This window comes from Halichoerus grypus, chromosome 14 (genome assembly GCF_964656455.1).
Source record: "Halichoerus grypus chromosome 14, mHalGry1.hap1.1, whole genome shotgun sequence".
In the NCBI taxonomy this organism is placed as follows: Eukaryota; Metazoa; Chordata; class Mammalia; order Carnivora; family Phocidae; genus Halichoerus; species Halichoerus grypus.
The window spans coordinates 82,388,629-82,402,633 of NC_135725.1; the positions used below are offsets into that span (position 1 = coordinate 82,388,629).

At 35.1% G+C, this 14,005-nt stretch overlaps 1 protein-coding gene across 8 annotated transcripts in view; it reads left to right on the forward strand.

Moving 5' to 3' along the window:
- RABGAP1 (RAB GTPase activating protein 1) overlaps positions 1-14,005 on the forward strand; it is a 157,712-nt gene that overhangs the window by 64,773 nt on the left and 78,934 nt on the right. For all 8 annotated transcript variants that reach the window (XR_013443831.1, XM_078061731.1, XM_078061732.1 and 5 more), the window contains 3 exons: positions 5,182-5,356; positions 8,984-9,077; positions 13,319-13,469. Coding sequence is in view for 7 of the 8 variants with exons in the window: in XM_078061731.1 (XP_077917857.1) it covers positions 5,182-5,356; positions 8,984-9,077; positions 13,319-13,469 (420 nt within the window). In the remaining variant the exon portion in view is untranslated. The remainder of the gene's footprint in view (positions 1-5,181; positions 5,357-8,983; positions 9,078-13,318; positions 13,470-14,005) is intronic.

Consider the following 14,005-nt stretch of genomic DNA (forward strand, 5'->3'; position numbering starts at 1 on the left):
TCCTTTGTAAAAGTAGTTTTTGCATTTAGCAAGTAATATTTGGGGTGGTTCTTTGGCAACTTCCAAATACCCTGTTCCTCAACAACTTTCTAACTAATGGTTTTAGCATCCTTTAGCATTGATGATCCTTCAGTCAGTTGAGTTCATTCACATATTTTCAATAGTAATTTCACATTACAGGGTTTTCTTCTTTTACATTTATATATGTTTCTAATATTGAATATCTTAAATACAATAACTGCAATATATTTATTTGCTTTATCCTACTTTATCAAAGAATTAAAAAATAACAGTATTGCAGGAAACACCCTTAATACACATCTTTCTTTTATTGCTCCTAGCAAATTTATAACAAAATCTTTATAAACTTGTAAAATGTTAAGAAAAGGTACTATTATATTTGTTTTTGAAATACAGATTTTACTTAAAATTTCAGTGAGGAGAAACATATATTAATACAATTAATGATGGGGTAATTAAGCATTCATTAATAAACTTGTACCATTTCTAAAATATAGATGATGCCACACTGCAATTTGTGTACAACTTACATTGTACAAACTTCTTTTAATTGGAAATAAGACCCATATTTTCATATCAGTATATAAAAATCAATATGTAAACATCTAAATGAAAAGGTTTTCAGAATATTTAGCATATTCTGAGCTTTTCTATAGGTGCTTAAATTTTGGGAAAAACGTTTATTAATATAACTGTAATATGTAGGTATAACATAAAAATGGATGTATATAATATGAAATTGAGTCAGTATAGTTTCAAATTTCCATTTGTTGATATTCATTCCAAAAAAGTCAGTATTGCAATTAGTAAACTATTGAGTGAAGTTTAAGATTTTATGGAACTTTTTTCCCCTTTGAACATGTTCCAGTATGATTATAAAATGAGTGTTGTGTTCAAAAGTTAATTGGAAAAAAAATTTTTTTCATTATAGTTACGTTACCATTTGATATATATCTAGGTTCATTTGTTTCCATATTTTCAATTTGGGGACTTTGGGTCTTTTATTTGGTTTAATTTTTTGAATATTTAAAATATATACAGTGGTACAAAAGTCAAGATTATGTAAAAATGTACTCAGAAGTCTTAACTTTCATTCATGTTTCTCCATCCAAACCCATAGGTAACCATTATTAGTGGTTTCTGGGTTACCGTCCCAATGTTTCTTTTTGGGAAAATAGTAAAATACTCCTACGTATTTTTAACTCCCCCACCCTCTTTCTTTTAAAGATTTATTTATTTGACCGAGAGAGACACAGTGAGAGAGGGAACACAAGCAGGGGGAAGTGGGAGAGGGAGAAGCAGGCTTCCTGCTGAGCACGGAGCCCGATGTGGGGCTCGATCCCAGGACCCTGAGATCTTGACCTGAGCCGAAGGCAGACGCTTAACGACTGAGCCACCCAGGCACCCCTTTAACTCCCTTTTTTAAGTACAAACTAGCCTGTGTACCGTCCTGCACCTTGTTTTTTTAACTTACTATATCTTGCAGATCATTCCACATCATTTCATAGAGATCTTCCTCATTCTTAATGGCTACATAGTACTTTGTTGTTTGGATGAATCATGATTTATGATTTTTTAAGTGTCCTCTATTGATGGATTTTTGGATTTTTTTAAATCATTTGCTATTCCAAATAATGTTGTAGTATAGAACTTTGTGCATATGTTTTGATTTAATGAAAGTGCATCTTAGAGTAGATAATTTTGCATATGTAATTTTGTTATATTTGCCCAATTTCCCTTTCTCACTGTTGTAATCATAGAGATGAACAGGATATGAGAGTACCTGTTTCTCCACAGGCTTGTCAAGAGTATGTTGTCAAACTTAAGGATCTGATGGTAGTCTTAATTTATCCTTTGATGAATGAAAACAAGCCTTTTTTCATATGTTTCATGGTGACTTTACTTTCCTTTTCTCTGAACTATCCTTCATATCTTTGGCTTTTTGGTTTTGGCCTTTTTCCTTTTAGTTTTTAGAAGCTCTTTCTGTATTTGAGAGATTAACCCTTTGAGATATAAATTGCAAATATTTCTCCTGGTTTGTCACTTGTCTTGTGACTTAAATTATGATGAATCTTTTCAGCTTTTTTTGCCATATGGTTATATTTTTAGGTACTTGAATTTATCAAGGTTTTCCCTTTAAAGCTTCTGGATTTTGAGTCATAATTAGAAATACTTTCCCTACACGCAATAATAAAGAAATTTACACATTTTCTTCTATTATATGGTTTTGTTTTTCTACTTTTAGATTTGATTCATTAGTGTTTTATTCTGATGTATGGTGTAAAGTATGGGTCTGATTTAATCTTTTTCCAAATGGCCATCTACTTGTCCCAAAGCCATTTATTGAATAGTCTAACTTTTCCCCCAGTGATTTGAGATGCCACTTTTTATCATATATCACATTTTCTTGCATGTTTGGACTTTATTCGGGCTTTTATGTTCTCTTTCATGGGTTTTTAAGTTACTCATGCACCAATATCACACTTTTAATTATGTAGACTTTATAATATGTTTTAATACCTGATAGGGCTACCTTACCTCCCCAGTTCTTTTGTGGATTTTGCCGGATATTCTTATTTTTCATGTAAACTTTAGATTCAACTTCTATAGCTCTGGGAAAAAATTGGTATTTTTACTAAGGAGAATTGACATCTTTATTATGTTTAGTCATCTAAGGACATGGTATCTTTCCATTTATTCAAGTCTGTGTTTTTCAGGAGTGATTTTTCAAAAGTTTTTTATTACAGAAAATTCAAACACACAGAAATAAAAATAATAGTATAACCCCCATGTACTATTTCCCAGCTTCAACAATGTATATCATTTTTAATAGCTGGCATTCTTATAAGCAGGGTTCAGTTCGTGACTATGTTTATCTGACTTCAAAAGGCAGTTTTAGTATGGTCAGTATAACTCACAGAAGAGTTTCTAGGTGAGCTGCAGTGGTTATCACATTTATATAGTCTCTGAGAATTTTTTTTTTTTAAGTAAAGAGCTGTTGATCTTTGAACTCTTCTAGATAGTAACTAACTGTTTCAGACAGTAATTTGTAACAAATGAAAAAAGGAAATCCTATTCCCTATCAAAGTGTAATACTTAAAAGTTAAACGTAATTATAAATTTAGAATGAACATATGTCATAGATTTTAATTCAATTCATTAAGTATTGAGGGAGCCAGTAAGATGGTAAAACTGGCTCTACATATTTGAGGAAATTGAGTTGATATAGTCCTTTAAAAAAAATAATAATGTTAGAACAAGATTGCTAGGTCAGAAATAAAACTGGCTAATGTCTTAAAGGTAAGTTTGGGTTATCTTTTCTACTGGACAGAAATCATTTGCCTATCTATTGGACACAAATCTATAGGTTAATATATAACTTCATAGAGTCTGGGTCTTTAATAGTAAGTAGCTAAGTCAGAATTGTTTATTCATCTAGAAAATTAATCCTTAGGTGGACATGTTAAAACAAAGTTGTCAAACTAGAGTATGTGGGTCAAATCTGGCCTGGCCTTTGTTTTTATAAAGTTTTTTTGGAATATAGCCACACTCACTGACTTAGTATCTATGGGGGCTTTTGCACCATCGTGGCAGAGTTGAGTAGTTGTGACAGACTAGTGGCCCACAGAGCCTAAAATATTTACTCTTTGGCCCTTTTCAGAAAGGTTTACCGACTCCTATATTAAGCAATGTTTCAGGATGATATTGAAAGGACATGTTGCCACTAACTTGGTCTTCCAGGATTGGGATAATTTTTTTAAGAACCTACATGAACATTCAGATGATAAAATCCGCTCTGCCTGATATTTTTGTACCTAATGAGCATTTTAACCCCCTCTTCTCTTTCTGTATTTTTACTTTATGCTTGTATATCTTTCTCATTGGTGTAGCCACATTTCTAGTTGTCTTTCTGTCTTTTCCTATAATTCTGCTTTTTCTTCCTGCTCTGTATTTCACTCTTTTTTCCCCCTTCTTCTTAAACTGGCTGTAATGTGGAATATTAATATATTTAAATTTGGTACTGGAAAAGTTTTATATTCTTGGTCCTTAATTTTTAATTTAGGTGAGTTCAAACTATGTGTTTGCCTCAAAATACAAACCAATTTGAGATACAAAATTTTTGTGAATTTCATTAATCTCTTTTCTGCCGCTCACCTCTACACCCCAACCCCAGTTACAGCTTTCAGTTAAAGAAAAGTTCCCTACACTGCTTTAATTAAGCTAAAGGAGTGGGAAGAGGCATGGAAATAAAAGGACTCTCTTAGTCCTAAACTGTGTTAGAATATTTTAAAACATTTTTTCCAGGGTGCCTGGGTGGCTCATTGAGTTAAGCATCTGACTCTTGATTTCAGCTCAGGACATGACCTCAGAGTCATGACGAGCCCTACATCGGGCTCGGCGCTGGGCGAGGAGCCTGCTTAAGAGTCTCTCTCTCACTCTCCTTCTGCCCTTCCCCACCCTCTCTTCCTCTCTCAAAAAATAAAAAAACAAAACATTTTTACATAGTTTCTTCTTTTTTTTTTTTAAGATTTTATTTATTTGATAGAAAGCTCATGTGAGAGAGAGCATGAGCAGGGGGAGGGGCAGAGAGAGAAGCAGACTCCCATCTAGCAGAGAGCCCAACACAGGGCTTGATCCCAGAACCGCGGGATCATGACCTGAGCTGAAGGCAGACACTTAACCAACTGAGCCACCTAGGGGCTCCCCTCATCGATAGTTTCTTAAACTAAACTTAAATAAAACTGCAGAATTAGAGTCCTGCTAGCCTATTTTCCTGCGGATTGTTAAGTCTAAACGTATATTTTTCTATTTAGAAAAGGTTACATTTGGGGGCGCCTGGGTGGCTCAGTTGTTGAGCGTCTACCTTCGACTCAGGTCATAATTCCAAGGTCCTGGGATCAAGCCCTGCGTTGGGCTCCCTGCTCGGCAGGGAGCCTGCTTTTCCCTCTCCCCTGCCCCTGCTTGTGTTCCCTCTCTCACTGTCTCTGTCAAATAAATAAATGAAATCTTTAAAAAAGATAAAAAAGAAAAGGTTACATTTAGTGTAGACATTTCAAAGTTCTACCTTTTTATTCTCACATCCTGTATGAAATCAGAAGTGTAGTGCTCAGTTAAAAAATAATTGTACCACTTAGTAAATAATATTTTTTCATCTTCAAGATAAAGCAGAAGGAGAGAAAGAACAATACTGACACTTTGTATGAAGTTGTGTGCTTGGAAAGTGAATCAGAGAGAGAGAGGAGGAAAACTACAGCCAGTCCCTCAGTTCGCCTGCCACAGTCTGGATCTCAGAGTTCAATGATACCTTCTCCTCCAGAAGATGATGAAGAGGAAGGTAAATTGTAGGGAGAGCTTAATTTCTATTATGGGGTGGTACACCATGCACACCATTATAATTTTACGAGGGAATTGATACTGTGACATAGCATTTGGAATTCTTTCAGTAAATACTTATGAGAATGTACTATATGCAAAGGACCGTGGGAGATTCAAAAATGATGAGCACAGGACCTTCTTTAAGATAATTGTGATCAAGTTGGAAAAAATGAGATTTATAATTAGTGTTTTTTTAAAGAATCCGCATGTGATAGCTTAGTGTATTAGCACATTTTTAGAGCAAACTTGACATAGCTTCCACCTAAATAAATGTTCCCATTTCAACTGGTTCATTTTACAGGGACAATTTCACTTGTCAAAATGTGGCTTCCACACATGACTCTTTCACAAAATATAAGTATTTAAATATACAAATTTATGTTTATATATTATTGGATTTTCACACTGATAAACATTAGGAATCATCCAGTTCTTTTTTTCTCTCTCTCTCTTTTTTTTTTTTAATGGTTATATCCATTAACTAATCTGTCAGTCTCTGTTAAAAGCTACTATATAGAAGTGAGAAGTGGAGAGGAGCAGCACAGGAATAGCAAAAGTTTGGGAAGCATTTTCTAACCTATAATTTTGTACCAGGACTTTTTATTTTTATAAAGAGGAAAAAAGCTGATTATGATAGAAGGTCATATGAAGCATGTGTCTATGTGAGGTTCACAGAAAGTGTTCTGGAAATTCATAGAGGAGAATCCATTTTTCATTGTGGGGAGATGTGGTAGGACATCATGAAGAGTAGTTTTTGAGCTGGGACTTTTAAAATTTGTTTCTAAAGTAAAATAATACTTTGTTTATATAATCCTCACAAAAGTTCTGAAAAACAAGATTTCTATTATCCTTATTTTGCACATAAGGAAATGGTATCTCAGAAAAATGAATTTGCCCAAGGCCACACAGCTAGAAATAGGCAAGGAAGATCTTTATCCAGTTCTGAGAGTTAGCAGTCTGAGCTCTATTCTGTAATCATCTTGGTGCATTTAGTTCACATAAAGCATTTTGAAGTGCAAAGAAAGCACATATATTGTTTTGGGAGAAGTTAGAGATACAATTTAAAGTCTTCCTGCAGAACCAATTGAGTCATGTGTTAAAGCTGGGAAAGGTGGAATTGTTCTCACTGTTTGAGACTGCTCTATAATTAGTAGTCTTGAGACTTGTAGTTTACCTTCTAAGTCAACACTGCTTAAGATGGAAGAGCAAGTAATAAAGAACTCTTCTCCCCTTAAACTCAGCAATAAAAACAAAATGCACCATAAACTGAGACAGACACTCTATTTTTATGAAACCAAAGAATGGTCAAATGCTGAATCTGAATGCTGCAGATTTTAAAGAATATCTACCTGTTACAAAGAAATTTGGGCCCAGCTGAAGGATAACATCCGGACTAATGTCTAGTTCTAATCTATGGCAGGCATACATTTTTCAGTGGAATTGAGGAGTTCAGAGGGCCTCTAGTAACAGGTGTTAACTAGGAGAGATAAGGACCAATAGCAGACCATGGGAGAGTTAGGGAACACTAGAACACAAGTTCTGTAAAGGACAAAAGTGTCTTTTTTTGCCCACATTGTTTCCCTAGTGTATAACACAATTCCTGGTGTGTAATAGATGCTCAGGAGATACTGGTGAGATAGGTTTACCCCCCCACCCTTCCAATCCTCCGCTCCCCCCCCCCCCCCCCCCGATCCATTCCCGTAGTGAAAGGCTAATGGCATGACAGGACCATGGGGCTGAAGAAAGCTGTGTAGTCTTCCCATCTTTTCATTCTCTAACCTAGTATATGGACCAGGGAGACCCATCCTGTTGTCATGTGTTTGCTCCCTAGAAAGAAATGGCTATAGTCCTCTAGTAGAGAGGCTCCTTATCCATAGGACATTTGTGCTCCCAGGGCAGGAAGCCAGCAGGTATAAAGGGGAGGTGTTCAGAAACAATACTCTGAAACTGAGGTTGCCTGCTCCCTCCCCACCCATACCCCTGCCTTAGGTAGATGGAGTTCTAAACACATATTTCAAACTGCTACTGTCAAGATATGTTGAAAGCATCCAAAACAGTAAAAGAGAATTTGATAAGACAGATCTTCCTAATCTCTTTAAAGGAATTGTCATCTCTGGTACATTTTAGTACATTTTTTATAGCTGCTATTCCCCAAAGAGTTGTTGTGTTGTATTGATAATAGAATGAGTAGAGAATTACTTGAAGCATTAGAAAGTAGGGCCAATTCTGGCAAAATAGCAAAGTTGGGAAAGTTTATCTTCATGCCCTCGAGCCTTTCTCTTTTCCTTATTTATCCTGTCTCCCATTTGTCCCAAAAGAAGTCTCACTTACATTCAGTCTGTGTCTTCCCTATCTCACCATCAAAACCGATGCTAATGTCCAAGGTGTTATAATGTAAAGAAGTAGTAAGTATCATGGATTTCTGAGCTGTTGCTAGTAGAGGTGCAAATTCATGATGTAATCATTAAAGGTATAAAGATCCAAACTTTGTTTAGGCAGGTTAAGCCAGAAGACTTAGAAATAGCATTGGTGAGGACACTTGGAAAGAAGTACCATTGTCCCCTACTAGTGGAAATAAATTGTAGAGCCATTCTGGAAGGCAATTTGTCAGTAAGCTTCAAAATATCCCAGGAAGTCCACTTCTGGGCATATGCCCAGTGAAAACAAGAGTTATGTTCATCCTGATACTATTTGTAGCAGAAAATTGAAAACTCCCCAAGTGTCCAGCAAAAGAGGATTGATTACATAAATGTCTTAGTCCACGTTTCCCCCTTTCATTACACTTTTAAATTCCTCTCACAGGCCTTTATCATTGTCAGTTTTTTCACTATCTTCATATCTTATAATCTTTAAATTCTTATTTGAGTTTACTTAATTACTAGAGTAAAGTTTGAAATGACTCATTTTGGTCTTTTTTAATATTTTTGTACTTTCTGTAATAAATATATGCCATTGTAGGAAATTTAGAGTCCTAAAAACATAAAGGAGGGGGGAAAGAAATCATAACTCCATCACTCAGAGATTGTAATTGTTAATGTCTTAGCATAATTTACTCCAGACTGTTTTGATCAGAATGAAGATTTATTAGCTCCTGGTTTTTATTTTATGTGGCATTTTGCCAGATTATTAATGTAAACACATGTCAATATGTAATTACATTATAAACATATATCATAATTTAATCAGCCTCCTATTGCTGCTCTCCTATTGTTGGACACTTAGGTGGTTTGTAACTTTTTTTAACTGTGGTAAACAAGACTGCTATATATTTTCCTGGATAAAGTTGTTTGCTTTGGAAAAGGAAAAAGAAGCTAGCATATTTTGAGTCTTAGAAATGGCTCTTTTCTACAGTTAACATAATGTGGACTCTATGGAAAGTGAAAGAGAAATAAAGAGATCATAGCAACATTGTACCTAGGATCATTTTTATTTTCTTTGTATTTATATCTGTATGCTAAAAGAGAGAAATAGAACTTACGACTTTATGCTGTAAAATCTTTCAAATTTGACTGTTATGTTTCCATTCATTCTTCTGGCTAGCATAGCCACTCCTGTTACCCTTTTTTATGTGTTTTATTTATTAAAGATAATGATGAACCTCTCTTGAGTGGATTTGGTGATGTATCCAAAGAATGTGCAGGAAAAATTCTTGAAACATGGGGAGAACTTCTGTCAAAATGGTAAGTTAGAATAGTTCTCCTTTTCATCTGTAATTCTCATTTTATGGGTAGGGTATCTTCCCCTAACTACAATATTCAGTTTTGGAATTGTTCTATTTTGGAACCTATTATAGAAACCAAAGTATGGGGTTTGTGTTCTAGAATCTCTATTTTTAGAGATTTATAAGGGTAAGTAGTGAAGATCTGAAATCACCTTTCAGAATATCAGAAACCTAATAAATTCTCATTGCTGCAGAAAATATTAATTCAGACATGGAATGTATGGAGAGAATAAATCAGGAAAGAGCTCCTTTTTAGTGACGTGGTTAGGAACCACTGACTGGTTAAGATAATACACAATTAAGACAGTACACAATAATCAGGGAAGTTTGGAATATGCTCACACAATGCACAGAGCCGCAGTAGAGACCTCAGGTGGGATTTTTCCTTATCTGTATTATGTACCTAAAGTGACAGAGCAGAGTGTTATGAACATGCTGTATATTGACTGCTCTAACAATTACTTTTCCTACTGACACTTGTAAAACTCAGGAATTTCTTGTCACGAGAAATTCTCAGCTCGAGAGAATAGCTTGACAACAATATTAAGAAGCACTATCCTATAGACTGTCTAGAAACGGTACACTGTGGTGTATTTCTTAATGAAACCAGAGACACTCTGCTAAGTCGGGTTGGTGAGACATTTATGTAGTTTCCTTTTTCCTCTCTGTAGGATGCCATTATATGCTGCGGGGAAAAAAAAAGCTTGAAAGTGATCTGAGCACTTCTCTATTTCTGACATTCTGGTTGTTAGGGTTGCCATGTAAGCTCCCCATGGGCCTATTACTTTGGGGTCTAATTTTTCTCAGAAAATTTAACTGTTGAAGCCTTTCACTCTATTCTTAGAAAACTGTGTTTCAGCATTTAAAAATCTTCCATGTCCTTAAGGGATGGGATTACAAATGGGCATGCATCTGCTTCTAGCACTCCCACAGTGCTTTACACTTTTGGTGAAACGTGCTCCACATCGGGAAATGTCAAATGTGTACAGGAGGAGAATGCAAACCAAAGCATGGTTTGTCTTTATACAAGTGGTTTTAGTAAATGAACTCTGCAAAAGCCCCTTCACCCGCCCAGGATAGGGTTCTCATTTACTTTTGATATTCCTATAGCAGTGGTGAGACAAACCTGCTGATGCTCTCATCACAATTATATTTTCAGTTCAGTGAATTTGGAGTGTTTGGACTGCTGCTGGCAGGCATTTCATCTGTATAAAAAGGTTTCTGCTCTAAAATAGAAATGTAATTGAATCTTGACATGGTTACATAATAGTATATTTAAAATCATTGAGATACAGCATTTAGACTCTAGATTTTATTAGATGAACTCACCACCATTTTATACAATTGCTTGGAATTTGTTACCAAATTCTGTTCATTCATTCATTCATTCATTTATATTATGTCTTTCTCCCACTTCCTCAAATATATTAACTGAGTCTACATGTTTCTTTTTTTTTTTTTAAATTTTAAAAATTATTATTTCTTTTTGCTCTTGTTTCGTTTCTCTTCCTTGAGCTTCTTTCTGGAGACTTTAGGTCTGTTGGCCTTTTTGTATAGGTGGTACCCAGTGAGGCCCAGGAGGGCTGGTGCTACATGTTTCTTTAAGGTGTTTAAAACTGTTTTCACTGGTTTGGGTCCTGTCTTCAGAAATAATAATATAGTTTGTTTCTCTTCTTTAATTCATCTTTTTTTCCCATCATTATTATATATGTTCTGTAGGTAGGAAACATTGCAATATCATGGAATTTTAGAGCCTAATAGACCTGGCTTCAAATCCTACCTCTCCTCCGTCCAAGCTGTATGGTCTTGGGCAAGTCACTTAACTCTTCTGAGTCTGTTTCTTCATTTACAAAATATACAAGTCTTTAAAATTACCATTCAAGATTATTGTGAGTTAAAAATAATGGATGTTGTACTAGTAGTAATAGTAGTGAGAATTAATGAATTTACCATATGCCAGGCATTGTGCTAAGTTATGTACTTGATTTCAGCTATTATAACAGCCTTATGAACTAGTATCTATTTATATAGATGAGGAAACTGGCTCAGAGATTTAGTCAGCAATTCTGGTTAGTAAATGGCAGACCTAAAATTTTTAACACAGGCAAGTCTGAGCCTAAAGTTGGTTTATTTAACTCCACATTAGATTTTAGTGGCAGTATTGTAATAGTACCTTTGAGCTCTAATTCTCCAAGTACATTTTAATGTGATTCTTAGTGGATAAGAGAACTAATGTTGGTATAAAATAGTATGTTGAGGGTAAATAAAGTTAATACGATCAATGGCATAAAGTTATTCTGAGAATAATTTTACCAATATAAATTAAGCTAGGATTAGCATATAAACCTAGGGTTAGGTTTATTATTTCTGTAAAGAGCCAGGTCATAAATACTTAGGCCATAAATATATATAGGTCATAGATATTAGGCTCTGTGGCCCAGTAGTCTCTGTCACTACTACTCAACTCTGCTATTGTGGTGCAAAGGCAGTCATAGACAATATGTAAACAATTTAAAAAGGCTATGTTTCAATAAAAGTTGCTTTACAGAAACAGGCGGTGGGCAGATTTGGCCCACAGGCCATAGTGCACCAATCCTTGAATTAAGTAACAATTGCTTTTGTTCTTTCTGCTCCCAACCCTTCAACTTTTATATATATATATATTTTTCCAAGCAAAGACAAAACCATATTGAATTGTCTATAGCTACCGCATTAGGGTACTAGCATCACAGAATTAACCATTTTTAAATGTACTGTGCATTATTATTTAGAATTCTGGGAATGTTTTGAGAAAAGTCTGAGTCCTTTTTGTATTTTGAGAGTGGTCATTTTGTATCAGTAACTTCTGTTTAAATCTGGTAGTCACAGAAGCCTTTCCAGGTCAGGATTCTGCATTACTGACTCAGTAATGGTGGCTTTCAAAACACAAAGCAGCCATGAAATCCAACAGAATATTTATTGATCTGAGTTTAAGGACTGCCTGAGTCATTTAATCGACTTCCCTGAACTTCTTTCTCTATCGGTAAAACTGGAAATACTAACCACCTACCTCAGATGGTTATTGTGAAGATCAAATAAGATTATATGTAAATCACTTTATAAACTGGTACCAATTCGGGCGCCTGGGTGGCTCAGTCGGTTAAATGTCTCCCTTCGGCTCAGGTCATGATCCTGGGGTCCTGGGATTGAGTCCCGCATCAGGTTCCTTGCTCTGCGGGGAGCCTGCTTCTCCCTCTCCTCCCCACTTGTGCTCTCTCTCACTATCTTTGTCTCTCTCTCTCAAATAAATAAATAAAATCTAAAAAAAAATTAAAAATTGTACCATTTCAAGATAAGTTTTATTTTCCCCATTTTATAGATTAGATAAATGAAGTTCAAAGACTTTAATAACTTATTTTGATGTTACAGTAGTACAGTAGAAATTTTCTTATAGTCATTCAAAAATGTTACTTGAAGCAAGGTATCATAAAAAATGCTGAAAGCTTTATTTTTATATTTATTTTAGCTTAATTTTAACTTGGGACATATAAATACACAATTCATTTGTGAATTTTGATGCAGGGCCAAGCTCTTATCTTTGGCTTTGTGTCCGCTGATTGGAATTTTGCTTTGTTTTTCTTAAATAAGCCACAACCATGAAGCTATAGTTTCTAGTTTTGATTTTTATTTAAAAAAATAAAAATAGAGCAATAATTTAAAGATACTTAGGAAACAGTCTGCACAGTTCTTTCCACCACCCAATCTTTTAGTTATCTTGGCCACATCTAATTCAACAGCTTTATTTTTTTTTTCTTTATTAGTATGTTACCTTTATTAAGTCTGTAAAAATCATTTAGTCTAGTTTTCATAAAAATAACACTGTTTAGGGGTGCCTGGCCAGCTCAGTCGGTGGAGGGTGTGACTCTTGATCTTGGGGTTGTGAGTTTGAGCCCCACATTGGGTGTAGAGATTACTTAAAAATAAGATTTTTTTTTTTTTTAAAGATTTGATTTATTTGAGAGAGAGCGAGAGAGATCACAGAGGGAGAGGGAGAAGCAGAGTTGCTGCTGAGCGGAGAGCCCGGTGCAGGGCTCAATCCCAAAATCCTGAGATCCTGACCTGAGCTGAAGGCAGATGCTCAACCGACTGAGCCACCCAGGAGCCCCAAAAATAAGATCTTTAAAAAAATAATACACTTACAGATTATGGCTTTATTTTTAGGCATCTCAATTTGAGTGTGAGACCAAAGCAGTTGTCATCCTTAGTAAGGAGCGGTGTTCCTGAAGCTCTGCGAGGAGAAGTCTGGCAGCTGCTAGCAGGTTGTCACAACAACGACCACCTGGTAGAAAAATACCGAATTCTCATTACAAAGGTAAGGGGCTGGTAATTCAGCATTAATCCTTTTAAAAATTTGTTAGGAAAAGATTGTTATGGCTATTTGATTTCAGGGAACTTTTTATAATTCCTTTATCTAATATAAGAATAGAACTTTTAAATACACTTCTAGCCCAAAGTTGTTTCTAGTGTTGGCACAGAAAAGAAGGAAAAAGGTTTTCTTTCTTGATTGGCTTCACCTCAGAGGCAAAAGATGTCTTCTACTCATTGGGTAGCTAAATCCTTTTTGAACATAATTGTATTTTTAGATCATTCGTGCTATGCAGTATGAAAAACTTTCTTTTGTTTATTTTAATTGTTTTCACACTTCACAGAAATGTGTTCTTTGTAGGTAAGGCTTAGTTCTAGTTTCTACAATTCGAAGAACATGATTTTATTCTTTTCGATTGTATTCCCTTTTAGCTCATTCCTCTAAAAGGAAGAATTCTCATTTTTTATAGTATCCCTTTCTCAAGTGCATACATTCCTCAAGGTTTTATAAGCAAAGCAATAAAAACTATTCTCTGTACAGCA